At 52.7% G+C, this 26,401-nt stretch overlaps 1 protein-coding gene and 1 long non-coding RNA gene across 9 annotated transcripts in view; one reads left to right on the forward strand and one right to left on the reverse strand.

Moving 5' to 3' along the window:
* RAB11FIP4 (RAB11 family interacting protein 4) overlaps positions 1 to 26,401 on the reverse strand; it is a 117,374-nt gene that overhangs the window by 32,105 nt on the left and 58,868 nt on the right. The window contains exon 1 of one of the 7 annotated variants that reach the window (XM_036906302.2): positions 3,533 to 3,698. The exons of the other annotated variants lie outside the window; for them this stretch is intronic. Within the exon in view, the coding sequence (XP_036762197.2) occupies positions 3,533 to 3,562 (30 nt within the window). The 5' untranslated portion in view covers positions 3,563 to 3,698. Of the gene's footprint in view, positions 1 to 3,532; positions 3,699 to 26,401 lie in introns of those variants that run through there. 7 annotated transcript variants of the gene reach the window in all.
* On the forward strand, positions 822 to 11,153 carry LOC118922968 (uncharacterized). Of its 2 annotated transcripts, none has more exons than XR_008997244.1 (4): positions 822 to 3,363; positions 6,600 to 6,740; positions 10,957 to 11,019; positions 11,108 to 11,153. It is a non-coding gene; the product is annotated as an uncharacterized LOC118922968 (long non-coding RNA). The 2 variants fall into 2 exon arrangements; XR_008997243.1 differs by having other exon boundaries at positions 10,968 to 11,019.

The following is a 26,401-nucleotide window of genomic DNA, read 5'->3' on the forward strand; positions in this document are numbered from 1 at the left end:
ATGAGCAGTCACAGATTTAACTGCCACAGAGTCTTGCTTTCATTTGATTCATGTTTACATTGTTGGGAAAGAAACCCCTTGTCTCAGAAGATGAAGCAGACTGAATCAATTAAGAATATTAAGAATATGCCCAACAGTCAGAGAACTTCCCATTTCTTGAAGGAAGTTAAGGAGAGGGGTTAAAAACACTGGTGTTACTAGTACCAGCTGCCAGATGGAGCTGGAGCCAGAGGCCACCCCATCCCCCAGCTCTGGGCCACCACACTGCCTCCTCAGACTGCTATGCGACCCTCCAAGGATGTGCACACCTCTGGTTGTCCACTTTCTCTTTCCTCTTTACACACACACATGCACGCACGGACCCACATGCCCCCTGCTCTCCGTGAGGGCCTAGGCTGGCCAGTGTTAGACCCAAAGCTGCTGCCCAGGTGCATGAGTACCTGTGCTGGGCTTCTCAGGACACCAGGCACAGAACTGTGCTGCCCACTGCCCATGGATGGAGGGAGCGAAGGGGAAGAGCCGGGCACCCTGGGGTCCAGCGAGTTCAGGAGTCCTCGGAGGGGCTGGTCCGTGTGCAGACAGGCACAGGCTGCCAGCTGCTTTGTGGGTCTTGAGCACAGGACTGCTGCGTCCCTGACAGCACTGGCCTGTGGGGACAGGGAGACAGCCCAGCAGTGCTCTCTGCCTGAGATGCAGCTGTGCGCATGCCACCAGGGTGGTTTCTGCTGGTATTGATCTGTGTGGTGGAAGTAAGAGACTGGCAAGAACTGTTTCCACATTCACACACACAGGCTTATCTGACCCAACCCGGGCGTGAGGGCAGGAAAGTCTATGACAGCAGCAGCCATACACACACATCTCCCCAAGTAACACCTTCAACAGCAAGGGTTTGGAGCAGACAGAGCAGTGAAATGAATTTTGTACCAGTGGATTTTTCGTCCCAACTGTGCTGCTAGTCTCCTCCCTTTCTCTTCCTGGGATTCTGGGCTGCCACTTGTTAGCATCTGCACCCCCCACCCATCTCTCTGAACTTGCCCTTCATCTGGTTCACTCTCCAATCACAGCTGGCCATGCTTCCCCAGCCACAACCCCACCTTGGAGCCTTAGGAGTTGCTGCGCCCTCTGCCTGAACCTCTTTTGTCAAGACACCAATTTCTCAGCCAGGACTTCCCTGCCCACTATTTAGAAACACCCCACATTGCCCAGCAATGCCCCACTCCCCTGGCATCTCACACTCTGCCTGCCGGAGCTGCTGATCTGCCCCTCTGCCATCAAGCGAGCTCCATGAAGGCAGGGATTGTCAGTTATGTTCACTGCTGTATCTCCAGCGCCCAGCACAGAGTCCAGCTCAAATTAGACACTCAAATGTATTTTAAGTGACAGTAAGGAAGGTAGTTGAATTAATGAATTGCCTACACCAGGCAATGTGCTGGGCGGGGGCTGGGCAAACAAACGGGAAAGGATCTGTGCTCTGGAATGCCATCTGATGGAGGAGGATGCGATCCCACATCCCGAAGAGATGATCACACAATGCCCACTAAGACGCAAGGTGGGCTGCCACATCAACATGCCTTATACCCAGCTGGCCATGGGAAAGGACTACCGATCAACCCAGCTGGGAGACTGGGCAGCAGGAGAGCTCCTTCTCATTCAAAAGGCCAGTGATTTGATACCATCAAGGCCCAGTTACTGAGTCAAGAGCCTCCCTGGTGCAGGCTGTTCCAGGCCCCCGAATTGCTTCTCCTTTTCTTCCCTCACTTGACTAGAAGTCCTTTCCATGGACAAGATTCCAGGTAGTCTCTCTCATTGGTCTTCCTTGGGGCAAAGGTCATGGCTCCCAGACTGCTTACCTGGCCCTAGGCAGTCTTATCTCTCACACTGGCCTTAGTCCATTCAGCCCACCTCCTCCACCAAAGCCCAGCCTCCCTGCTCCGCCCACCCCATTACAAAGCTGTTCCCCAGCAGGCATTTGCCCAAGCTATGCTGCCTGCTACTCAAGTCTCAAGAGCTTCTCCAGGCCACACACCATGGTGAAGTCGCAGGGACCCCACAGAAAAAACCCCATCAACTTGCCTAAGGGCTCAGGGAAGTTGGGCAGGAAGCAATCAGACCCAGGTTCCTCGAATAAGCACCCGTGCACATCATCAGCATTGCATGAACGTCAGCTCGGCAGGGTAAGGTTTGGGCCAGTCTGGGAGAGCTGGTGGTGCCTGACAGGTAGCAAGACCTCAGACCATGGCAGTGACTCAAGGACTCCACAAGGCTGAATTAGATGGTTACAGGGAGGGAGGGAGGGAGACAGGGATCCCTACTGCAAAGGTCTGATGTGCACACATCTGATAAGCTTCCCCTTTGAGATTGCTTTCCCTAACCTGGCAATCACTGGAACCACATTCCACCAGAGGAAGGCCCTGGGGATGCCCTAAGGGATGTGCCTGCTCCACTCCCTTCCCAAGAGCCTAAGTGATTAGCACCCAGGGGAGGACAGAGATTTGGGGGATCTGCAGGAACCAGACCAAGGGTTTGCCAAGCCAATAAGTGTAAGCTGAGTTCAAGAACCCAGCCCCCTCACACTCCTTTGAGGAGGCAGCCTATAAATAAGTCAGTCAAGGAACACTGGCACTCCCTCGGGCAGAGTGAAGTGTCACATCCAGCAATCTGTGGGAAAGCAGGGCTGGGGAGAATAAATGGGGAAAAGGAACACTGGACGGCATGCAGGGATGAGAAGGATAAAGTCCGCGGCTGAGGAGGGGCCGGCTTCGCGTAGCACAGACGAGGTTCCCCGAAGGCTACTCCCCTGAGACCTCACAGACGCCTGTCGCCCGAAGAGACGCGGCTCCAACAGCAACTACTACCGGGCGTACCAGCCGGCTCGGAGGCCCAGGGGACGAAGCGCTGGGCGTGAATCCGCACACACCTCCGGCCTCGGCATGACCTCGGCTGGGAAGGCGCAGGGCCCTGTCCCCAAACCCCGAACCAGGCTGGCCCTCCCTGTTGCCCCTAGGAGAGAAGAGAGAAGCCCGGGAACGAACTCGGTGCAGCCGCCAAGGGCTACGGAGAAACTTCGCGGGAGTACATCCCCTAAGGCAACACCGTTCCCGAGCTTGCAGGTGCGCGAGGTGCGGAGGTGGGACGCCGGGGCGCGGGATCCCCAAGGGAGACGCCCTGGCGAACGGGTCTCCTTCCCGGCCCACTAGATACCCCTTAAAAACAGTTTGCGCCGAAGAGGGAAGCAGCCACCCTCCCCAGTCCTGCCCACCCTCGCACTTGGGTGAAGGCAGAGGGCCCGGAGAGGGCAGCGAGGGCAGCGAGGACAGCAGAGGCACAGCGGCTTCTCCTCCGTGGCCCAGAGCCGGCACGCAGGTAACCGGAACCCCGGCCGGCACCCAGAGACACGCCCGGAGCTGGTGCCGGCGCCCGGGCTGCGGCGAAGTTCCGCGCTCCGTCAACTTCCCTGGCCCCTGGGCCGCGGGGCCGGGCCAGGTGCGGTCGCCGGAGCCCCGCGAGCCCAAGCCCCTCGGCTGCCGCTTACCTGGCGACCGGGGGCCGGCAGGGTGCGCATCCGTGGCGGGCCGCGTCCGCAGCTCGCGCGGCTCCGCACCAGTTGAAGGCGGCGGCCCCGCCCCCACCCGCGCCCGTTGCCGGGAGACCCGCGTGGGCCGAAGGGCTCTTTGTATCAAAGCTGCCGTGACATCACGTGGCGCCCGGGCTAGGGGATCGAAGGGGCGGGGCCTTGCGCCGGGGGCGGAGCCGGAGGAGGAGGAGGAATAGCTGCCGGGGAACCCGAGCCGCCGGGGACGGGGCCCAGGTAACCCCGCCCCTAAGGTAGGCAGGTGGGGCAGCACTGACCAATGGCCGCACGGCTAGGGGCGGGCCCAGGCGACCCCCTCCACGGGCGCCTCCGGAGGCGGAGCTCCCGTGGGCCAGCCCTTTCCCGCTCCACCAGGTTGTATCCGTCCGGGTTTGTGCCGCCGGAACCCCAGGATTCTGAAAAACGGGGTTAGTGAGCTCACGCGTCTGCCTGGCAGGCGCTGTGGCCAGCGCTGCCCGTCCGAGGTCACTCTCACCATTGGTCGTCACCGCACTGCGAGAGCTTCCAGACTTACCTTTGGGCACTGAACCAAGACCTGCCAACCCCCTAACCCTCGTGCATCGCCACCACCAGCAGCCCGAGTCTGGAGCCTCCTAAGTTAATTCTGATTCGGCATCCCACTCACAGCTTTCCCAATCTTCGTGTAAAGTCAAAGCTGTCTTTATACCCAGCCCAGGAGTACCAAAAACCGAGTGGCAATAAGAGATTAAAAAAAAAAAATGGTGGGTGGAGGACCCCTCTGTTGAATCCTAGTAAATATAATTTAAGTAAAAAGTGAGCCACTCATAACTCTTCACTGCGTTCTTAATTAAAAGGCAAAAATATAAGTAGCAAATGCTGCAAATGTGGTTTGCCTCTGACTTGATGCTGCACTGTGTAACTGGGGGATCAGATTTATCTTCCTAGTTATCTGGCTCAGGCCAACCTGAGGCCACCTTTGCCTTCCTTGAGTCCTCATTGACCAACATGGTAGCACTCTGGAATGCACAAGGCCCGTTGCGCAGCTGGGTCCTTTGGTCCAGCACCAGCACACACACTCTCTCACACAGCTTTTCTGCCCCCTTCTCTCTGGCTTTGTGCTTTCAACTTCCTTCTCCCCAATATCCCTCCTGCAAATAAATTCCCAGCTGCTCCTCTGTTTACCAGCGCCTGTTTCTGAGGCAAAACCCACTGGGGCTCCCAGACCTACTGGAGACTCTCCAAATGGGACAGCATTAGCTAGAGGGGGACCTCCTGGCAAGGGCTCCAGGCGAGAGGAGGCTGGAGCAGTGGGATGAGATGGGAACTCCACCACAGTTGGCCCTCTCCTCTGTGCTTATGCCTTGCCATTCAGAGATCTATGTGCTGAAGCCACAGACTGACTCTCACCCTTGTCTGTGACTATCTCCACAGTCTCTTTGCACAGGAGTACTGTGGTGGATCATACAGAGCACGGGTTTGGGCATCAAACAGACCTGGGATGAATCCTTTCTGCCAGCTCTGAGTCCTGGGACAAGTTACGTATCCTCCCTGAGATTCAGTGTTTTCATCTGTAAAGTGGGAATGGCACAGTCTACCTCATGGGTTGTTGTGCACCTGGCACAGTGTGTGCACTTAATTTTAGGCAATCATCAAAGGTGTGGCACGTGAATGAGCCCATGCACTCTAGGTCTGCTTTGCCTTCCTATCTCCACCCAGAGAGACCTTAGCTCAGCCACCCATGAGGTTTCAGGGTGTGGCTGAATCCAGGGGTTCTATTTTGGTTTCCCCCCTTCCTTCCCAAGTCTTATGTTGCCCCTAAGGACCCTGGAGATCCAGAAAGCAGGTCACATGACAGGATCACCCAGAACTGGAGAAGGGAAGCACATACCTAAGGTGATCATTGACCAGCAAAGGTCATTAGAGAAAGTCAAACTGTCAAGTCCCCTTCCTGTGCTTACCAGGGACAGCCTGATGGAAATTTTCATGAGCTCTATGGAGGAGTTGGTGCTAGTGGTCCCTCTTTATTTTTCCCAAAGGTGGGAGAGCACCTCCAGGTATTTGTCCTGAAAAGTAGCATGACAGAGGGGACAGTCACAGATACTATCATTAAGCACTTCTGAGTTTGAAGCCTGCCCAGTTCTACCACTGAACATGGGGAAGTCATTTTATGTTTCAGAGCCTCAGTTCCCATATTTATAAAATGGAAACAAGACCTTTCCTCTTCCAGTTGTGAGGTTTAAATGAGACGATGAAATAAGTGTCCAGGCCAATGCCTCCTGTAGCGGGCAAGTAATAAAGAGAAGCTCCTACTTGTTACTGGCAGAGTGAACCAGGCCAGGTACGATTTGCCCATTAGGTGCGTGAGCTCCAGGGCTGGAGCCGGGGCTCACAGCTTGGTTTCACCACCTTGTAGCTGGATGACCCCAGGCACGTTTAATTCCCAGCGTCTCAATTTCCTCATCTGTAAATTGGAGAGAATAGTATAAACTTTAGGATTATCATGAGGATCAAATTCATCAGGACCCAAAAAACACTGAGAATAGGACCTGGCACATAGCTGTGCTTAATAAACAGTACCCATTCTCAATTGCCATATGGCAAGAGGGTGGGAAGAACCAATGTGAGGAGTAGAACCTGAAGAAGTTTGTGGGAGAATTTAGGACAGACACCGACTTTCAGAAGAAGCCTGGTATCTTCCACAGTGTTCTGGGAAGCAGTGATAGTTTGCATGTGGGGGGTGGGAGTGATGGGGGTGGACAGGTAGAAGGCTGACTATCTGAAATGGAATTGTGGGAACTGAGGGCTCCAGCCCAGGCTAGGGCTCCCAGAGGACTCGGTGTCCCTGTTCAAGTGGGGCTGAGAGTTTTAGGAAACAGTCTTGCCTTCTGGGCACAGCCCCACCTATGAGCCTTAGGGCAAGGAGGGTCTTGAGTTAGCTACCCTGATGGCTTAGCATAGCTGTGTTTTAGACGTCAAAGAATCAAACTATTTTAAGATGAGAAGACCCTCTCGACAAGTATTTAATGTATTTTCCCCCGTTTTACAGATGGGAAGACAGAGGCTCAGAGAAGGCTGGGAATTTGTCCAAAGCTACACAGTGAGGTATCAGACAAGAAGGAACTGAAGCTCAGGCTCCTACCAGTGGGGGGACTCTCCTTCCTGCTCCACTAGGAGCTTTGCTGATGGGGTAAGACACACAGGGATGGGGAGTGGCAGGGAGCTGACTCCTTCACAGTGGCCCAGCACTATGAGTCTCCGAAGGGATGTGACTTGCCTTTTCAGGAGAAAGAACAATCTCATTAAAAACAGAAACCCGCTGCCAGGAAATGCATCTAGGATAATTTTCAGATGGGCAAGTCACTCTGATTAATTCTTTTTATGTCATGAAACTGATTCTACCACGGTTGATATGAGAACACTCCCAACACTTTGAATGCCAAGTCACAGAGAAGCACACACAACGCTGACAAGCAGGGGTTACTATTCTCCAGAGAGTGACAGGGGCAGAAAACACCTGGTCATTTGGGTGGACCAGCTGAGGCAATAGAGTAGTAAGTTCTCTCTGTACCACAGCTATCTACCTATGTCTACTTTCCTTCTGCTGTTACCTTATAGGAGTTAGCTCAACATCAGATAGTATAAAGAAGCAATGTTTGCACATGTTTGGGACCATACGGAGAGACAGGCTAATCATACATATATGGCATCACTATAATAGGAAATGAGCTCTCTGAACACTACCCAGTGTTAACATTAGCCAAGCAACTGATGCCAACCAACATTAGCCAAATGAACAAACAGAAGACAGCTATACAAATAATACCAGAGCTGGGAAAAAGGGCATCAGGTCCAGTTGTTTTCAAACTGGGTTCCTTGGGACCCTAAGGGTTCTGTGGACACCCTGCAAAAGGAAGGGGGTACTCCAGGTAAACAGAATAGCTGTACTTCTGTTTGCATGATATATTGACTTACTCCCTTGCCTGAGGGTTTCAGCCCCAGGGCAAATTTACTATAGATTCAGTGAGAAATGACAGTGGAACATACTTGGTTTTATTCTCACAGTGGTAGGTCAAGCATTAGATTCACATCCGCATCCAGCAGTCTGCAGGTCTGTAATCCACCTCTGTCTCCATCCCTGCCCAGAGCACTGGGCAGAGCTCTTTTTACAGTGATTCAGTCGCTATTATTGCCTACGGGTGTGGATCAGTAGCCTAGCAGTAGGCCAGTTACATCATCATGTAGTTTAGGGTCCGGTAAGAATCCTGGCCATAGGAACTTTCATTTTCCCCATACTTACACATGAGATTTCATGTGAACAAAGGGTTCTGTTGCTTTAAAAGTGTTCAAATCACTAGTCTAGTACAACCACTCATTTTCCAAGCAGGGAAATGAACCCCAAAGGTGGGAAATAGCTTCTCCCCTCACATTTGTAAAGTTAGCGGCAGAGCTGGGATTAAAGCCAGGTCTCATTACTCTCTTTCTAACACTAAGACTAAGACAGACATCAGTCATCAACCAGGGCTGTCAACAACAGCTAAACCTGGTCACCCACTGGACATTATATCTGCCCAAACAGTATCTCCAGGAGCTGCTGTTTGTGTGGAAAAGCCTTCCATGTAGCCAGCTCAGTCTTTACTGCAAACCTATAACCTCTCACCTACACTTTAGAGGTCCCTCGACTCCACAGTCAGAAAGAGTCAGCCCTGACTGTTATGCCTCAGCTTTCCATTCCAGGGGCCAAATTCAACCTCTGATTACTTAAGTAGTGGCTTTGGAAAGGGAAATAGGTACTAAGGAAGTTGGCAGGACCCTGGGATTGCAGAGTCGTCTGGACCTCGAGGGAAAGTTATTCCCAATCTCCCACTTAGGAGAAACAGGAGCTACACCTGAGTCCCAGAGGCCTTCAGCTCCAGCAGGGGCTTGTCCAGGGGGCCTGCACTGTACCTCAGAAAAGGAGGGCAACTGGGGCCATTCTTTCCTTTGGAAAGCACAACACTTGGTCCCTTCCCATTCCACAAAACTGGGCTAGCCTGGCAGCGGATCTTGGACCCAAGTGCACGCCCTGGAAGCAGAAGCCCCTTTCCATTGGCAAACACTTCGTTCTTTGGCTGGGATGCCTTCACTAGTCTGTCCCCAGGGCTGGGTTCCCTCATAATGTCTGGCTGGATGTTGTGTAGACAGGGTGGGACCTGACTCTGGGTCCAGGCTCAGTGTTCAGAAAGGCCAAGCTCTATTTTTGTTAACCTATGCACACGTGAACAATGGGTTTTCTTACTCAGGCAAACCCAACAAGAGGGGAAAATGGTGAGAAAACCCGAGTTTCCTCTGACTCATTCAGTCATCCAAGAGGAGGAGGTGGCAGGGGAGGCGGAGTCAAACCAGGTCTTTTTTTGACTTGGATGCGGGGAGGGCAAGGAGGGAAAACTCCCCTTTCCTTTACTCGGTAATGTTGGGGGTCTGCAAACTCCTGAGAGCACCACCTCCTCTCCTACAAATGCCTCTGCCACCCTCCCCCCATCCCCCTCTCCTCAGACCAGACAGCCCATACCTCTGATATTTAGGAGTGGACAGGAAAGCCGTGGTTCACAAACTACACTGTACACCAGACTCACTTGGGGAACTTAAAAAACGTCAACGTCACACCTGCGTCGTGCCCCAGAGCAACTAAATCCAAATGTCTGGGGTGGGAGCCAGGGGTTAGCGGTTTTTAAGGATCCCCAGTGTTTCCAATGCAACAAAGTTTGGAAACTACTTTGCCGAAGGCTTGCTGACTACAGGTGGAGGCCTCCTTTGTCCATTCATTCATTCACTCATTCACTCCCAAATATTTAATGCAGATTTTCCATGGGCCAGACCCTGTTTTGAGTGTGGGAGACACGGCCGAGGTCAATAAACTCTCTTCTTGTGGAGCTTACATTCTAGTGTGGGAAGTCAGTGAACAAATAAATGGGCAAATGATATCCATGGCCCGTGTTATGAACACCAAAGCAGGATGAGGGAGTGGAGAGATTTGGGGAGAGCTGGGGTCTATTTTCGCCCTGGATTTAGGTATCAGTTTTTGCTTCACGAGGGTGGCTGCACCGTCCCTGCTTGTTGTCCCAGACTTTATCCTGCTTTTTGGCTAAAACAGCTTTCACTGGACTCCTCAAGGTCCTACAGCCTGCTAACTGCTTTCCCTTAAGTGATTTCTTTAGAGCAGGGGCCTCGGTCCTCTGGCACCACACCCTGGACTCTTCCTCTTCCCCGTCTGTCGGCAGTAACAACGAACACAGGCAAGGCAAGGCCAGTGACCTGTCAGGGCCACTTCTGTGCACCGAGGGATTGTAGGCTTGTGTGGTGCAGGAGAGGTCATGGGGAACAGTGGGGAGAACTCTAAGACACAGGTTCAGAGACCTGGACTTGAGGCCTGGCTCTGCCACTTACCAGCAAACGGGAGTCACTTTACCTCTCCAAGTCTCAGTTTCCTCTTCAGTCAAACGAAGAGAATGTAACCAAGTTTATAAAGCTGGGATATTCATTAAAAGAGGAAAGGTCAAAGACTTTTGTAAAGTGTTTACAAATATGAGAACTTGTTAGAAATAATTATCATCTAGGCCTATAGAGACATGAATTAATGGTGCATTAAAGCTGGAAGGGATCCCATTTTATGATTGGGAAACTGAGGCCTGGAGTGAAGAAATGACTAAGCCACAGTCATAAAAATTATTAATGGCAGAGGATTCACACTGACTCAAGAAAGGGAATGTGGTTGCTCTTTTAGTATCAAACATTTTGCTTCCTCTGTCCACTAGCCAAACTCCTACTCATCCTTCAAAACCCCACTCAGGTATGACCTGCCAGGTGAACCCTTCTCTGTCTCCTCCAGTGAGAGTAAATTACTCCTTGGCTTCATGATCTCCTTGCCTCAAGCACAAGCCCTGATATTGTAAAGGGCACACCGTATCGCTGGGATTAGCCCTCTACCATACTGCAATTCCTGAGAACAGAGTCTGTGTCCCTAGGGTCTTTGGACTCCAGCTTCTACCATGTTTAGCACATAGCAAGCACTTGAGCAATGTCTGAGGCCCTTAATGGGACTGTGGATCACTCAAACGCAGACAATGGAGAACTGAGAGCCTGAAAGATTGTGAATTAGCAGGGGTTTTTTCTGAAGTTCCTGAGATGGGCATTTCAAAGGAGCAACAAGGAAAAGAGGAAGAATGTTTTCAAGATACAGCTGCCATTTTTCTGGAACATAACAGACCTGCGCTGTGAAGAGACACCCCTCTGCCTAACAGAAGCCTTGGACATGGGCTCTGAAACCAAAGATCATTTCCCTACAGCTTATTATTAGTAACAGCTACCAGTAATGGAAGCCTACTATGTGCCAGTCACTTCATTTCTTCCCATGTATTTTAATCCAGCTCTCTTGCAGGTAGATGTCACGACCCCTAAATCACAGATGAGGAAACCAAGGCTCATGAGGGGTAAGGACATGGCCTGGGCAGTGGAGCCAAGATTTGCACTGAGATCTGCTGGTCTGTGCCCAGGACTCCCTGATGCCTCTCATTGCAGAACCAGATGACTGACAGCAGCTGGAATCATCTGCAAACCAGCAGGAACTAATCAACAAGGAAGATACAAGACAGTGAGCAAGTAAGGGCCTCACACTTCTCTCTGTCACCCTTGGGGAGGTGTCCACTTCCAGCTCAGCATTATTTTTGTCAGCTGCAGCCCACACCAGGCCTCTGTGATTCGCCGGCGCACTCCTCTGTAATACCTCCTGGGGAGTGTCCCACCCCAGAGGATGTGGTGACAGCCCGCCTGCCCCACGGACTGCCTGAGAGCCAGGGAGCTGCGCACCCTTCTGGTGTTGACTGGGTCACTGCCTCAAGCCCAAGGGGACACATCCTGGCACTTCCCTGGGGGCCACCAGATATGAGGAGCAGGGTGGGGCCGGGGCTCCAAGAGAACAGGGAGGGATTAAGTATTTGTTGCTTCCCAATGTGTTGTGTGGAAACCCCCCATCCTGCTCTGAAAGCGAGAAAGGGCTCTGTGGTCAAATCAGCTGGCAAAGTTCCCCTCTCCCCCTTGGGGGTGTCATGGAGCCTGCTGGCACGGGAGCAACCTGTCCAGCTTTGTGTTAACAGGGCTCCTTGGGGCTGCCCCACTTTGCCCAGGACTCCTTCTCATTTAACATCTAACAACACAAGGACTCAGTACTGTGAGGGGCACCCTTGGGAAAACAATGTACCAGGCTCCCAACATGCACACACACACAATAATAAGATGTTGTTATCTTCATTTTAAAGATATTAATAGAAAACTACTACACAGCACTCCCTGCATACCAGATGCTGTTCTAAGTGCCTCACATGATATTAATGCATTTTGTTCTCATGACAACCCTATGAGGCAGGTATTACCCCCATTTTCCAGATGAGGAAACCAGGGCTCAAAAAATTACTCAAGGCCTAAAAACGGAGAGCCGGGATTCAAACCCAGCCAGCTGGCCCCAGAGACTGTATCAAGTCATTGTTCTACGAAGAAAGGGAGCTTCAGATTTGTAAAATAACTTCCCCAAAGTAGCCACAGTGAAACCAAGACCATTCATTCATTCATTCACTAACTAGTTCATTTATTTACTCCAACAGCATTCACTGAGTAGAAACTGCCGGCCAGGTACTGTGCCAGCTGCCCAGAGATGGAGGAGCAAGACGCAGTCCTGCCTGGAGCTGCTGGCCACCTGTCCAGGCCTCTGTCACACCAGGGCTGCCCTTTGTCCCACAGTGATGGTCACTTAGGTGTTCAACTAGGAGCCTTCCAGTCGTTAGCACATGTGCTCACATGTGCGTGCTGGGTATGTGAGGCCTACACCCAAGATGCTGGGCTCCAAATGCTCCCTCAGCTGCCCTGACAGCTCTGTATCCTTGAGCGAGTGGCATTTCTATATGTACAGTGGGTCAGGGAGGGCTGCACCCAGCTCTTCCAGTCCCAAGCCCAGGCTCCCTCCCCGGCCCCATAGCTTGGCAGGGGCCTGCTGCATTCTCTGCGTGGTGGCCCCCTACATGCTCTGGATGGCAGCCAGCCCACCTACCTGTCTTCAGCTGCTCTCCAGCAGGGTGTGGCCCCAAGGCCCTCTGACCCTCACCAGGTCACTGCCCCCTCCTCACAGTCTGTGGGCACTCCTGCATCCCTGTCATCACTCTAAGGGATGCTTGGGGCAGCGGGGTAGTTAATCTTGGGAATTTGGTTGGCTCTTGAGAGGAGAAAAACTCTGAGACTAGGATGGCAGAGGATGAAGACAACTTTACATCTTTTTTCAGGTCAGAAGGACACATACTGATGGACTTGTAAGCCACTATACAAGAAAACACAGTCCCCCACAATTGTCTTCTAAATTATCTTAGTGATGCTGGAATGAATAAACACCCCAACCCTACAACCCGCAAGCCGCCCATAAATGACAGAAGCAGGGCTGGGTTCTCTGCACTATGAGAAGGCAGCAGTCGGTTGGGGAGGGAGCCCGTCCTGCACATGGTTCCTCAGGGCCCAGGGCCCAGGGCTCCCTTGGACCCGCCCAGGATGGGGCAGGCTGCCCCTGAATAAACAGCCGGCCACAGTGGCAGACAGGATGGGCTCATCTTGGAGACTGGAGCTGGTCGCAGGCACACATACCTCCTTTGTGGTTCCCCTTCCAGGGCTGGACTCTGAAAAGGGAAACCAAAGGCGCCTGGCCCCAGGACACTGAGCCAGTGTTCCTCCTACTTAGAGGAAAACCACAACCCTGCAGAGCTCTGTGGCCACAGCCTGCAGCCCAGCATTCTGAAAGAGCTGCTGTGTTCAGGTAGACACTGGAGAGGCCCTGAGCCTAGGAGACCAGGGCAGGGGAGGGAGGGGCCACTCCCAGGGTGTCTTAAAAAAGAAACCTTTCTTCCAGGCCAGGCCCCCTTCCGTCCCCACTAGACCACAGGGCCACATTCCCTGGAGTGAGGTGCGCTGGTGCCTGGGCAGCCCAAGTTCAAGCCCCAGCTCTGCGACTTTCTTCTCTTAGCCTGCATGCAATAGGCTCTCATTATTCACAGTAGCTGTATGAACACTGGTCAGTGAATACGGAACCATTGCTCCTGGGGGTTAAGTTCCCACAAGCCTCTAATCACGTTTTCCTCAACCAATCAATATGTAACTTGCTTTACATGCATTTGTTTCAAAGCATGTTATTTAATATACGTTATTGGTCCATTAACATTGAACTCAGCATTATAATTCATGCCTGAACCCAGCTTATCTAGCGCACATTTTCTCCGTGAAGCACATCACAGCTCTCTTGCTCTTAGGAACAGCACTTCAGCACTACATTTGGGGGTCATTTTAAACAGCAAAAATCACCAACAAAAAGCCTCCAAATGCAAAAACATGGCACTTAAAAAATGCTAAAAGGACAGTGGTTTATAGTATGAGCTGAAACAAGAAGGCAGAGTAATGTCTCATTCAATTCAAATTTTCATCACACCAGCATGTCTGCAAATGATCATGAAAATGCTGTCAGTATTGATCTTGGGGTCACAAATAAATTTTAGCAAGTAGGCAAATTTGCAAATACAGAATCTGCAAAAAATGAGGATTAGCTGTATCTGTGTGAGAGGGTCAAGGGGGTTCATGAAATCATGTGTGAAGAACGCTTAGTGTAGCAGAAGCTCCCTGCATATTCTCATTGTTACTACTTCTAGTTGCTGCACACGCCACCTGAATCTTCGCCACTCCCTCTGCTTGGAATGTCTTTCCTTGTACTTTTTCCATCTAGTGGAGCCCAGAGCCCAGGGAGCTCCTCTAGCTCATGGCTTTAAATCCTATCAAACGCTGATGCTTCCCAGGTGTTTCTGTTGGGCCTGGACCTCTTGACGTCCAGACTACTGTAGCCAATTGCCTGTGGAAGAAGTTTACTGGGGGATGTCCTATGGCTCAGCCCTGTGCAGGGAGGTAGGGAGGGGCAGAGGGAGAGACAGGCTGCAATGCAGCATCATGAGGCCTCAGCTGGTCCCATGGGTGCTCTGGAGCCAGGACGGCCCTCCAGAGTTGTCCCAAAAAGAGGCAAGGGGTCAAAACCCTTGTATTCCCACATGGACCAGACATGGGATATAGGCCACCCCCAGGAAGGATCTGGAACCTCGGGTCAGGCAGCCCCTGGCCCCTGGGAGGGTCAGCTGCAGCCCGGCACAGATGGGAGAATGAGGGTCTCCCTCAAGTGGCTCTGGATACCCACCACAGAGTATGGGTATCTTCAATTCAACCTCCAGTAGGCACCTCAAAGAACATGTCCATGACCCAACTGCTGAATTTCCCCCCGAAACTGCTGCCTCCCTCAGCCCCCAACCCTACCCAGCTCAGCAAATGGCATCAACATGTGACCAGGAGCTAAGATGATGAACCTTGGGCTAGTCCTTGATGACTCTCTTTCCTCCACCCCACGTAGGCAAGTCCCTCCAGCAGCAGCCAGGCCACCTCCTCTTTCCGTCTGCCCACGCCATCCCTGGCCAAGCTGCCGCCCTCCCTTCCCCAGGTGGGTGCACAGCCACCTAACTGGCTGCCCTGATTCCAGCATCTGCACACACATGTCTTGGTGCTCTTTAAAACACCAAGCAGGTCTTGTCCACTTTCCAATGGAAAACTATCGCCTGGCCTCATGACAGCCAGGATAAACCCAAACGTGTCCGTGTCTCTCAGGCCCCCACCCTCCTTCAGCCTCCTCTCTCCATCACTCAGCAGCCACGGAGGCCTTCTTGCCGCTCTCAAGGTAACTAAGCTCTTTCCGCCCTCAAAGCCTTCATTCCTTTCTGTGTCTTGCTCTATCCCCCCTTCACCTGCCCCCATTCTTCACTTCTGACAGCTCTGCTCCTTCACCTCCTGAGAGAGGCCTTCCAGGGACCCCCCATGACCCTCCAGGCTTCACTCTGATTTATTTTCTTCAAAGTGCCCTTCTCTGTCTGCACTTACATTTCTGACTAGCTCTCCTGGCTAGGGTTTGCCTTGTCCCTCAGAATAGACATTCTCCAAGGGAAAGGGCCTGTCTTTCTGCTGGTAGTTGGATCTCTGGTGCTCCGCACATCATGTGGGATGAGCTCAGGGCTGAGCCTCGTGGGTCAACTGGGATAGATCCTGTGGCAGGTGTGAGTGCTGGAGATGAAGACTGTTGGGTGCTTTTATGGTCACCACAACTCAGCTCCTACTCTGGCACAGCCAACTCCCTGCACCTGCCCTGATCCCCCAGGGCAGAATCAGCTGCTTCCTCACCAAGTTCCCTCCACAGTGTACAGCAGGGACATTTAACACGAGGCACTGTGCAGTGGAACTTCATGTGTCTGCCTCCCCACGGCCGAGCTCCTCCAGGCTGGGCCACGTCATATCTCCACCCACCCTGTCCCCAGCGCAGCTCCAGCCTCTCCCAGGGTGGCACTCAGTAAGGTCTGGGGAATTGACCTCAGGTGACTGGACTCTTTCCTGCTGCATGACTCAGTATTTGAAGCCACCTCACCACCTGATAGGCCTACCTGCTGTTGGACACAAGTCCAGGCCCAGCCTGCAGGGCTTGCTGCCAACTTAGGTTCAGGCAAGGGGTTCACCAGCTGGACAGTAACAGAGTGGTGACTGTCCTCCTCACACCTGGCACCAAGAGCACGTGTCGCTGCTTCTGCCAACACCAGACTGTCACCCAGCACCTCCAGCCTGGCTCGTGGCTCCTCATCGGTTCCTGTCAAAGCCTGCTCAGGGCAGGACTTCGGACAAGGCCACCTCTCCCCTCTCCAGGAGCCTGGACTGGGTCCAGGCTCCACCTCTCACCTGCTGGGTGACATTGGGCAGCCCCATCAACAGCTGAGCCTTGGTTCCATTAGCTGTAAAATGAGTATCTCTCATGAGTATCTCTCGTGGGACTTGAATGGGGTAAAGTCTCTGCAGTGCTTGGTCCCCGTGACCTCAGTATGCATATGCTGTTATTACTACTCTGGCATTGAGTTAAGTATCTAAATATCCCATCCTGGACATTTTTTAAAAACTCCCATTTCCCGCAGACATACTTTTTTTCACATGATTTTAAAACACCTGTTCTTCAGCTTTTAAGGACTAATAGAAATCTGAAGAGTTTCTGTACTTAAGAAGAATAAAACTGATTTAAAAAATAAAACTTCTATAGGACACTTCATCTACTATGTGGCCCACTGTCTCCTTTATCATGACCCCGGGATATCAAGCATCAGAGGATCTGTCTCCCTTCCAGGCATAAAGGCGCCAAGTGGGTAGACCAGAAAGCCAGGAGAGGGCTGGTGTCTGTGGCTTTGGGGGCTGGGTCTCCGCAGCTGCACTCACCAGGCAGGTGCGTGAGGATGCCAGGGGCGCTTTCCAAATCTGGGAGGCCGACTGACTCCTCTTGGATTCTGATGCCCCGGAGAAGTCCCAGCCACTTTGGCCAGCAGTAGTGGTAACATGGACTCATGTGAGGTCCCACGAGCCTGCAAGGGCATCTCTCCCTCTGTGTCAGCCACGTGGCGTAGCTGAATGAGCTTTCAGGCAGTGGGGTGGCCGTCTGAATCCCAGAGCTCCCTCTTAGCCCATGTGCCAGCTCAGGTAAAACTGCTTCTCCCACCTGGTCTCCATTCTCTCACCTAAGAGTTGTTGAGAAGATCAACTGAGAAGACATTTGTTTAGCTTTTAGTTGGACCTGGTAGTTGCTATTAATGTTACTATGCTAGACTGGCTTACAGATGCACATGCAGAAGTCAGAATACTAAGAATTCACTCCTTTCTGTAATGTCTCAGGAGAGGCTTTTCTTTATATCCCAGGTCAAAATTATTTCATTTTTCTTTCTCCTAGCTCTCACCTAGCTTTCTCACACAGTCACCATTCCATTTGGAATTGCCTGTTTGTGTGGCTACTGACGGCCTGGTTACCCTCCCCAGAATGAGAGCTCTAGGAGGGAGCATTTGATGCCAGACTTCAGCTCAGCACCTGGCCCCCATGAGCACTATTAGGTGAGCTGATGAATGACTGTATCAGGTGCATGGCACCTGCCAGCTCCATGCTAGGCACTACGAGCATACCACTGTATACATCTAATGCCCATGACGATCCTGAGGTAATAAAAATAAAATGTAACACTTACAAGGGACTTGCTTTGTGCCAGGCACTGTTCTAGGAGCTCTGCAAATATTAGCTCTGTGACTCTTCATGGTCCCACGAGGTAGAGGTCTACACATCAGGATTTTCTGTGAAGCTAATGAAGCTTAAACTTCTAGGGCCCTCATGTGCTCAGGAGGGGCCCTGGCAGTGTGTTTATGTGGTCAAGTGTTTTGCTAAATTTGTAAAAGTAAGAGGCACTGAAATCCTTTACCTTAAATATGACTCCATTCCTTGCAGGAGCTTCGGGCCCTACCAAATCTGGACCCACCAGAGTAGGCACCACTCTCCACACCTCACAGATTAGACGGCTGAGGCTCAAGAGGATTAAGTCGCCTGCCAGGGCAGTCAGAGCCAGGGTTTGGATGCAGGCCTGCCTGACTGCAGACCCCCCTCCTCTGTGCCACTGGCCTCTCAAGTCTAGGGAAAAGAGCCCTGGACAGCCGTGACACATGGCTGCCCGAGGGCAGCTTTGCAGCTGTGGGTCCTGAGCAAAGGGAGGGAGGCAGGGAAGGAGGGAAAGAGAAGCTCTGATCAGAAGGGTCCCAGGTGCAGAACTCAGAACCCTGAGCCCCACCTACTTGACCTTGGAATCCTGGTTAATCTGGCCAATGCTTCCTCCACCCACCCTCCATGACCCACATCTACTGCTGCCTTTCCAAATCCTGAAAGCACGGAGCAGACACTGCAATGAGCAAGCTCAGCTTGCCCCAAATAAACCTGCTCCCTGTCCCTTCCCCTTCCCGGGGCCCTCTGTTGGCCCTGCAGGGCCCAGTCCGTCTCTCAAACCAGGCTAGGGCAAACGAGGGCTGGCCCACTCTGCTCTCAAGGGCAGCCCTCCCCTTGCTGTTTTGCAAAAGCCGGTTTCAGCTGCTGGGCATTCAGTTACCTTCATTAGAATGGGCCCCGAGAGCTGGCCAAGCACTGGTGGCTCAGGACAGATTCTATCACAGCGGGGCTGAAAGAAGAGAAAGAGCAGTAATGGAGCTGCCTGTCCACAGGCCACGGAGAGGGAGAGGGGCACGCAGCACCGGGAGGGGAGCACAGTGCTGCCAGGCCGGGCCCTCCACAGATTCAACAGGCCTCACTCAGCCCCTCAGTCCTCAGAGCAGTGGGAGAAGAGAGAGGGACTGCAGACCCCATTCTGGGGTGAGCAGCAGCCAGATGCTGGGCCAGACTACAAGTCCCTTCAGATCCAGAGAAGAGAATTCAATCAGAGAGAGAGAAGGAGAGAGAGAGACTGGGGGTGGGGGTGGGGGTGGGGAGGAGGGGCCCCAGGAAGAGACAGCTTTCCAAATGCCAGAAAGCTAGAGGCAGGCCTACCCTTGAGGGACACCTGGCCTCAACTCCTCCCCAAGGAGGTGACCTTGCTGACACAAGGACCCAGGGCCCTGATATTTGAACACATTCTCTTAAGCCAAAATGCAAAGATGTTAAGTGTAATACCATCTAGAAAATGAAGCTAGGCTTTGAGTGTAAATAGACACTGGCATAATAAACATGGAACTTTCAAGATTGAGGGTAGCAGTGTCCCCAGCAGGCTCTGCCCCATGAGGGACTTTTGGGACGCAGGGAAGCTGAGCCACTTTGGCCCTGTATGGCCACCTGGTTTCAGAGACCCTGCCTTTTTAGCTAAGGGAACTGGGAATTTATCCTAACCCAAGAGTGTGTAACAGGTGGAGGGCTGGGGAGGGTCTTTCTCCCTGATGTATCAGCAGAGCTGTGAAAGCTATAGTCACCCGGGTGGGGTTAAGTGGGACCAAGGGTAGAAACCTCAGCCAACTTTGCTCCTTAGTGGCTGTGTGACCCTGGGAAAGTCTTTACCTCTGCCAGTGAAACTTTCTCAGCCTGTAAAATGGGCACAATAATAGGGAACATTTATACAGACCTCACTGTGTGCTAGTTTAGTGATCTAAACATTTTATTTATACTAACACACCTGATCCTCACAACAGCTCAGGAGGGAGGCATCACCACCCTCACCCTATAGGTAAGACAGCTAAGGTACCAATAGGTGCAGAAACATCCAGAAGGCCCATGACTAGCAGAGGTGGACTTGGGTCCCAGGCGGTCTGCTTATCCATGACAGGACACCACATCTGTCCCCTTCATCTGGGACCCACTGTCGTCAGAGATGCCAGATAAGTGATGCTTTAAATGAGGATAGATTTGTCAGGAGCTGGGATCTCTGAGTGGTGAATTTTGATGCAGGGGAGGCCAGGCCCAGTGCACAAGTCTGGGGCTTTGGGACAAGTGGGGAGAGTCCACACAGTGACTCCAGAACTTGGTCAAATGAGCTTCGTAAGGATGCAGCTCCTTGGGGCCACCTCAGATACTGAGTCAGTCGATGGGGCCAGGGGATCTGCATTTCACTGGGAAACACTGGCTGAGGGTGAGGCCTCGGGCACTACGTCCAATTCCTTCCTGGCTACAGTAGTCATAGGAGACAGGAGGCAGATCTCAGACCCCACAGCCAGGGAAGCCTTGGGAAAGTCCTTGACCCTCTGTGGCCTCAGTTTCCCCATCTGAAAGATGACACGTTGCACCATCTCCACAGGCTCTGCCCTCTGAGACACTGTGGTTCTGAGCCTGTCAGAGCCCGGGCTCAGGATACTCAGACTCACGCCCGCTGGTGCTCTGCCCTCTGTAACGGGGCAGCACAGCTGATGTTTCCCTTTGATTCTGGGCTCCCAGAGGGAGGAATAAAAATAAAATAACCATGACAATAACAGCTGCTCTATCGTGAGTGGGCCCACATGGTGGGAAGAGTGCCACCAACTGTGGCCAGCAGAGCCGGCTTCTGCTGCTTAGTCAGCCCAGGAAGGCTGGGAGCGCCCCCAGGGCCAGCGCAGGCCTTCTCACAGCCACCAAACACACACAGGGGACCGCATGCCATCTGGCCGAGGAGAAAGGGTCGTGCTGCTGCCTCTGGTGCCAGGGTTTGGGGTGCTCCTGTGGCAGGAACCTGAGAAGCCCGGGCCTCCAGCGTCCCTGCTACATGATGCTGAGGGCCCTCAGCAGCCCAACTAATTCCGATCTAGTGCCCAGCACCTGCCGGGCGCTGCTTGGGGCTCTGTCACCTTTTCTACGTCACTTGGTCTGCTCACCATCCTGAAGCAGGGAAGTGCTGTTGTGCCCAGTTTGTGGATAAGGGAACTGGGGCCCAGAGAGGCAGAAGGATCAGTGTGAGGCAGCCCAGCTGCCAAGTGGCAGGGCTGGGGCTCAGACCCCACATGCCTGGACTCTCTGCTTCTTCATTAAGCGGAGTCTCCCAGGAGGTTCTCACTGCCTAACGGCATGAGGTGCAGGTGCTTACAATGTGTTACGGCCTCCTGGCTGTGCTAGATTAAGCTTTACTGGCTTCAGGGACAGTTTGCTGGAGTCTTGAGCCAGCAGCCAGCAAAGTAAAAGCAGAGCAGAGGTTGCCTACGGATCAGAACCCAGCCCAGGTTTCTGTTTGGTGACCAAGGCCGAGGCCTAGGTCCAGGAAGGAAAATTTTCAAAGAGATGGTGTGGAGACAGCAATTCTAAGAGTTCAGACACTAACTGGGACTTGGTGTCAGGAAGCTAAGTCCTGGGTCAGGCTTTGCAAGCAGCCAGCTCTGGGATGCTGGGGGAGTGCCTGGTTCACCCCAAGCCTCCCTGGGCAGTTCCAAGGCCTTAAATGCTTTCCTGTTCACTTCTAAGCAGATACTCCTGACCTGCACTAATTTTCACCCATCTGTGCACTGGCTAGCAGCCACCTTAACCTTAACCCCTTCCTGTCACCAAGTACAAACACAAACAATAAAATAGCTCATTAACAGAGCGGTATGACCAAGAACAGCGATTCCCAAACTTCTCTGCAGTTAAAGTCACCCAAAGAGCTTCTAGAATGCTCCACATCCACACTCCAGATCAGTTAAATCTGGACCTGGGCATGGGACTGGGCATCAGTAGTTTTGAAGTTCCCCAGATGACCCCAATGTGCAGCCAAGGTCAAGGCCCAGTGACCTGCAGGAGTGTGGCTCAGACTCCAAGGAGCCTGCAGTGCATCCCCAGGATCTTCAAATGCAGATTCTGATTCAGGCGGCCTGGGCTCAGTTCAGATCCTGCAGTTTCAACAAGCTGCCGGGTGAGCTCTGTGGCCACTCTTAGAACAGGAAGGGGCTAGAATGTTGGTAAAGCAGATCTCACAATATGCTCCTGAGGTGAAGAAGGGCTCCCTGGCCAAGCCCAACGGATGTCAGCATATTAAACTCTGAGGAGCCCCGCACCCATTTGCTTCTGTTTGACCATCAGCCCTACAGCCAGTACTGGATACCCTGGAGGGAGTACTTGTCTGTGCCCTCTTTGCACCAGCTGAGGGGCCTGGGGGAAGGATGGCGGTGTGGACAGGGCACCATCAGAGCAAAGGCAAAGCCCAGGCTTGCCTCTGGGGAGGGGCTTTTCTGCCTTACCGGCACACCTGCTCTTCTGCGGCACATGGCCTTGAGGTATTTATCAGGCAGGTGGGGCTCTGGGTTTCTGGGGGGCAATGAGGGAGTGGGGGTCAGTGGGTAGTGGTCCATAGGAGGTAGAGTCCATGGATGATGGGGTTCCATGAGCAGTGGGGTGTGGGTAGGGGGCCATGGTTGTAGGTGGTCATGGGTGGGGTCTGTGGGTGGTTAGGGGTGCAGCAGGTGCCCAACCAGGGTTCACGGCAGTGTTGTTCTTTATTAGCCATGTGTGATGACTCCTACGAAGTGATAAAAAACATGCAATTTTGTTTCTATGAAAAACTAGTCCCAGAGAGAAAGCCACCTGCCACCACCAGTCATGCAAGGCGAGAGAAAATGAAGAGGTCCAAGAAATTAATGGGTCTTTGCCAGAAAATAGAAGCGAAGTAGTAATATTTATAGCCACCACCATTTCCAGGGCTGTCTTGCTGTCAGGCTCCAACACAGCCCAACTAATGCCAAGGCTCTACTTTATCTCCTTGAGTCCTTACATGAACCTGCTGGGGGCACCAAGGGCATGCCCATTTCACAGATAAGGAAGGTTTGGAGAGGTGACATGTCTTGCCCAAAGTCTAACTGGGGAGCGGTTGAGCTGTGACTCAGACCCAGGTCGTTCTGACTCTGAAGTCCGCACTCTCAAGTGTGAACCTATGCCAACATCCCTCACAGACAGCAGACACAGACCCCTTACTGAGGCCAGGTCCTGAGTTACATTAAATGTACTTTTGTTTTTAAACAACAGAAAGCCCAGTAAGCCCAAGCATCAAGCACAAGTTCCAATATGCTTATTTCTCCACCAGACCCAAAGATGAATTTTTGGACCCTGAACCTGAATGTGGGGTGCTCCACCCCCACACCCCAAGTCAGGCATCAGCAAACGGGTCTGTCCCAGTGCAGCCTGGCCTGGGCCTGCAGAGGCAGCAGGGCTGACCATCCTGCCCAGGACTGTGTCACCTTGTGAAGGGTGCCTGAGATGGCGGGAGACACTGCACCTGAAAGAGCGCTGTGGCCACCACTAATTTCCAGTCCATCCTGCGGCCCATCCTGCACTGGTGCCACACAGGCTCTGAGAAGCCCAAGAGCGTGCAATGAAGTGCAACCTCCTCTGCCTAGAACAGCAGAGGAGCCCCGCTGGGACACACATAACCCCCAACCCCTTGTCAGACAGAGGTGTCAGGGCCACGGGGAGGGCCTGCGGTGGAAGGGGGCAGCTGGTTCCAGGGCGGGGAGAGGGCTGGGAAAGGCTTCTGGGGTAGCGGCTGAGCTGCCCCAAACTGCTCAGTGCTGCAGACAGAGCAGACCAGACTGCCAGGGCAGAAAACAGCATAGGTAAAGGCCTTGAAGTACAACAGGCAGTGTTTGGGAAATCCTGGGGAGACCAATCAAGCACGAGAGGAGAAGCTGACGGAGGGTTTTGGTCAAAGTGACAGGCATTCACATATACAGCAAACATCCACCAGGACCCAGGACTAGCCGCGACAGGGACGGACAGCCTCTGGCTTCCTGAAGCGAATCTAACTGAGGTAGGGCAGGGAAATGGGACAATCCTACTTAGCCTGGGAAAAAGGCCCAGTTTATTCTTTAACTTAATCTATATGCTGTTCTTTCTCTTCTTCCAGCCCCTTAATCAATTAAGTAACTTTGTAACCAGGACAGGACATAGACCTCTGAAGTATAAATGAACCTTTGTAGACAAAGAATGCCAGGATCTGGATCAACACAGTCACCTGAATAACCCTATTCAAGATGACGAACTTCAAAGGAATTACGAATCACCTGTATATATCATGCCTTATGCCGACCCCTACCCAAAAGGCCCTATAAAACCACAAACCCTAAACTCTTAAGTGCACCTCCTCTCTGAGGTCCACACTCCCGTCTGAGTGTGTACTGTCTTATATCAAATAAATTTTCTTGTTGCATAAGATGATTGTACCTGTCTCTGAACTCTTTTCCATGATAAAGACAAGAACTCTCCAACCTCCACCTCTGGTGGTCAATGTCTGTCACGTTGCTATTTCAATCAGCTTTCTAGTCTTAACACGGTCCTTTTCTCTCTCTCTGTTTTATTTCAGACTAGTAGGGAAGTGAAAGTTCTCAGAACATAATCTTGCTCCATCTAGGGCTCTGTGGCTCCCCCAGATCCTAGGGTGGGAGGGGTTTGGCTCCCATGCTGTGCAGATTCAGGGACGCTGGATGCCAGGTGACCTTGGCTTTGGGGCTGGCAAGGGATCTGCCCTGTGCTGAGCAGGAACTTCCCTTCCCTCCCCCTGTTTTCCCTGGCTCTCTACTGCCTGCATGCCTGCTGACATTCGCGTCTACTCTTGCTTTAATGAATTCCTTCCTTCCCCACCCTCACCCAACCTGGTCGAGAATTCTTTCTTGATCAGAGTCAAGAACCCTCCGCTACTGGGTTGAGGTTTCACCTAGTGCCCAGGGAGAGACCTTCCCAGACGCAGCTGCACGACATCGTAGTGATAAAGGAAACTATAACCAATGGGTTAGTACTGGTCCTTATTTTACAAATGGGGATGTCGGCCCCAGAAAAGTTAAGCTGATTTGCCCAAGATGATAACAGCCCACCCCTCTCAGAGAACTCTACTCCCAGGGCCTCTGCACAGCTCAAGGTACTGGTAGACCACTCTGGCAGTCTGCTGAAGGGAGCAGGGACTGGAAGGAGGGTAGGACTGGAGAGATGACACAAAGGAGGGGTGCAGGAGACACGGGAGGTGGCAGATTGGAGACAGGCAGTCAACAGAGAGGCTACTGCAACAGTCAGACAACTGTGATGAGGGCTGGCACCAGGATCTCTCTCGTGTTCAGATGCACAGGTTGTACAGTGCACAACCCCCAGAGATGCCATTCTCATGCATCTCTGAAAACAGTGTCCCTTGAGGTTGTGCAGCACAGCGACCTGGCTAGTAGACTGAGGCCAGACTCACACATGACTGTATGTAGCCACAAGCCTTTTAGTCTCTGCCTGACAGTTGTTGACCAAACCCCACCCTGCTGTCACTGGACCACATTCTGCTTCCTCTGGGGAAGAAGTGGCAGCTACCCCCAAAACATGTTTCACACCACACCCCGAGCTGCCCACTGGGCCAGTCAGTTCTGCATTTGTGTAACAAAGATGCTGACGCATGATGACTCTGAGAGCAAAGATGGCTGGCAAACTGCCTCCCCCTCCCTGCTGGGGGTCCCAGAGGTGCGCACGATCATTTTAAGGGCTCCCGGAAGTCCTGCAGCCAAGAAGCCACTCATCATTCCCTGACACATTTCCCAGAGTCCCTGGCAGAGGAGCCCCTTTCTGGGGAACACCTTTAATAAGCCCTGCAGCACAGCCCCACACTGGGGGCTCCGTGCCACCTGCCCTGTCACCCCGCCAAAAGGCTTCGGTTCGGGACCCTCCATGTCCAGGGCAGCAGCGACATTCAGGGGCCCAAAGCTAGCAGGAATGCCCTGGGTGATTCCTCTGCCTCCTCTCCCCCTTGCGGGCCTCAGTCCCACTCTGGAATACTTAGTTTCAGCCCTTGGGTAAAAGATCACCCTCCAGCAAGCAACGTAGAGCTCCTGATGAGCTGCCTCTGAGTTCCGCAAACCCCTCAGGGCAAATGAGTCCTCTGGTCCTTTCTTCCTTACTGGGGTAAAGGAAGTGAGGTAAAGGCCTGGGAAACCCAAGAAGCCTCAGGAAGAGAGGACAGAGCCTGCTATCTCAGGTACTGGGGTACAGATTAAAATCCTGGCCCTGTGCACTGTAGTCCTAAAACCGTGGGCAAGCAACTTAATTGCTGTCTGAGCCTCAGCTTCCTCACCAGTAAAATGGGTAGATTGGACCTCCTTGGCAGGGTTAGTCTAAGTAGACTGGATGGGGGTGGGGTGGTGCTCAGACGTGTACAGCGCCTGGCTTGGCTGACACCCCATCTGTCCCATCCCCACCTAGCCCTTGTATCTGGCTCCTGCTGAGACCTGGGTCCAACTAGAAGGCCTCCTTGTGCTGGCCTGGAGATATCAGAAATCCAGAGACAGGGAGAGAGAGAGAGATTGGCTAGACAGAGACAGAGATGGAGTCAGAGGGACAAAGAGTCAGTAAGAGATTCATACAGAGACTCAGAAAGACAGACAGAGCACAGGCATAGGTACAGAAAAGGCCAAGGTGAGGGAGGGGGTTCCTGCAGGACGAGGGGTATGGTCACCCGTGGCAGGTCAGGCCTGCAGACAGGC

Source organism: Manis pentadactyla, chromosome 4 (genome assembly GCF_030020395.1).
Source record: "Manis pentadactyla isolate mManPen7 chromosome 4, mManPen7.hap1, whole genome shotgun sequence".
NCBI classification, from domain to species: Eukaryota; Metazoa; Chordata; class Mammalia; order Pholidota; family Manidae; genus Manis; species Manis pentadactyla.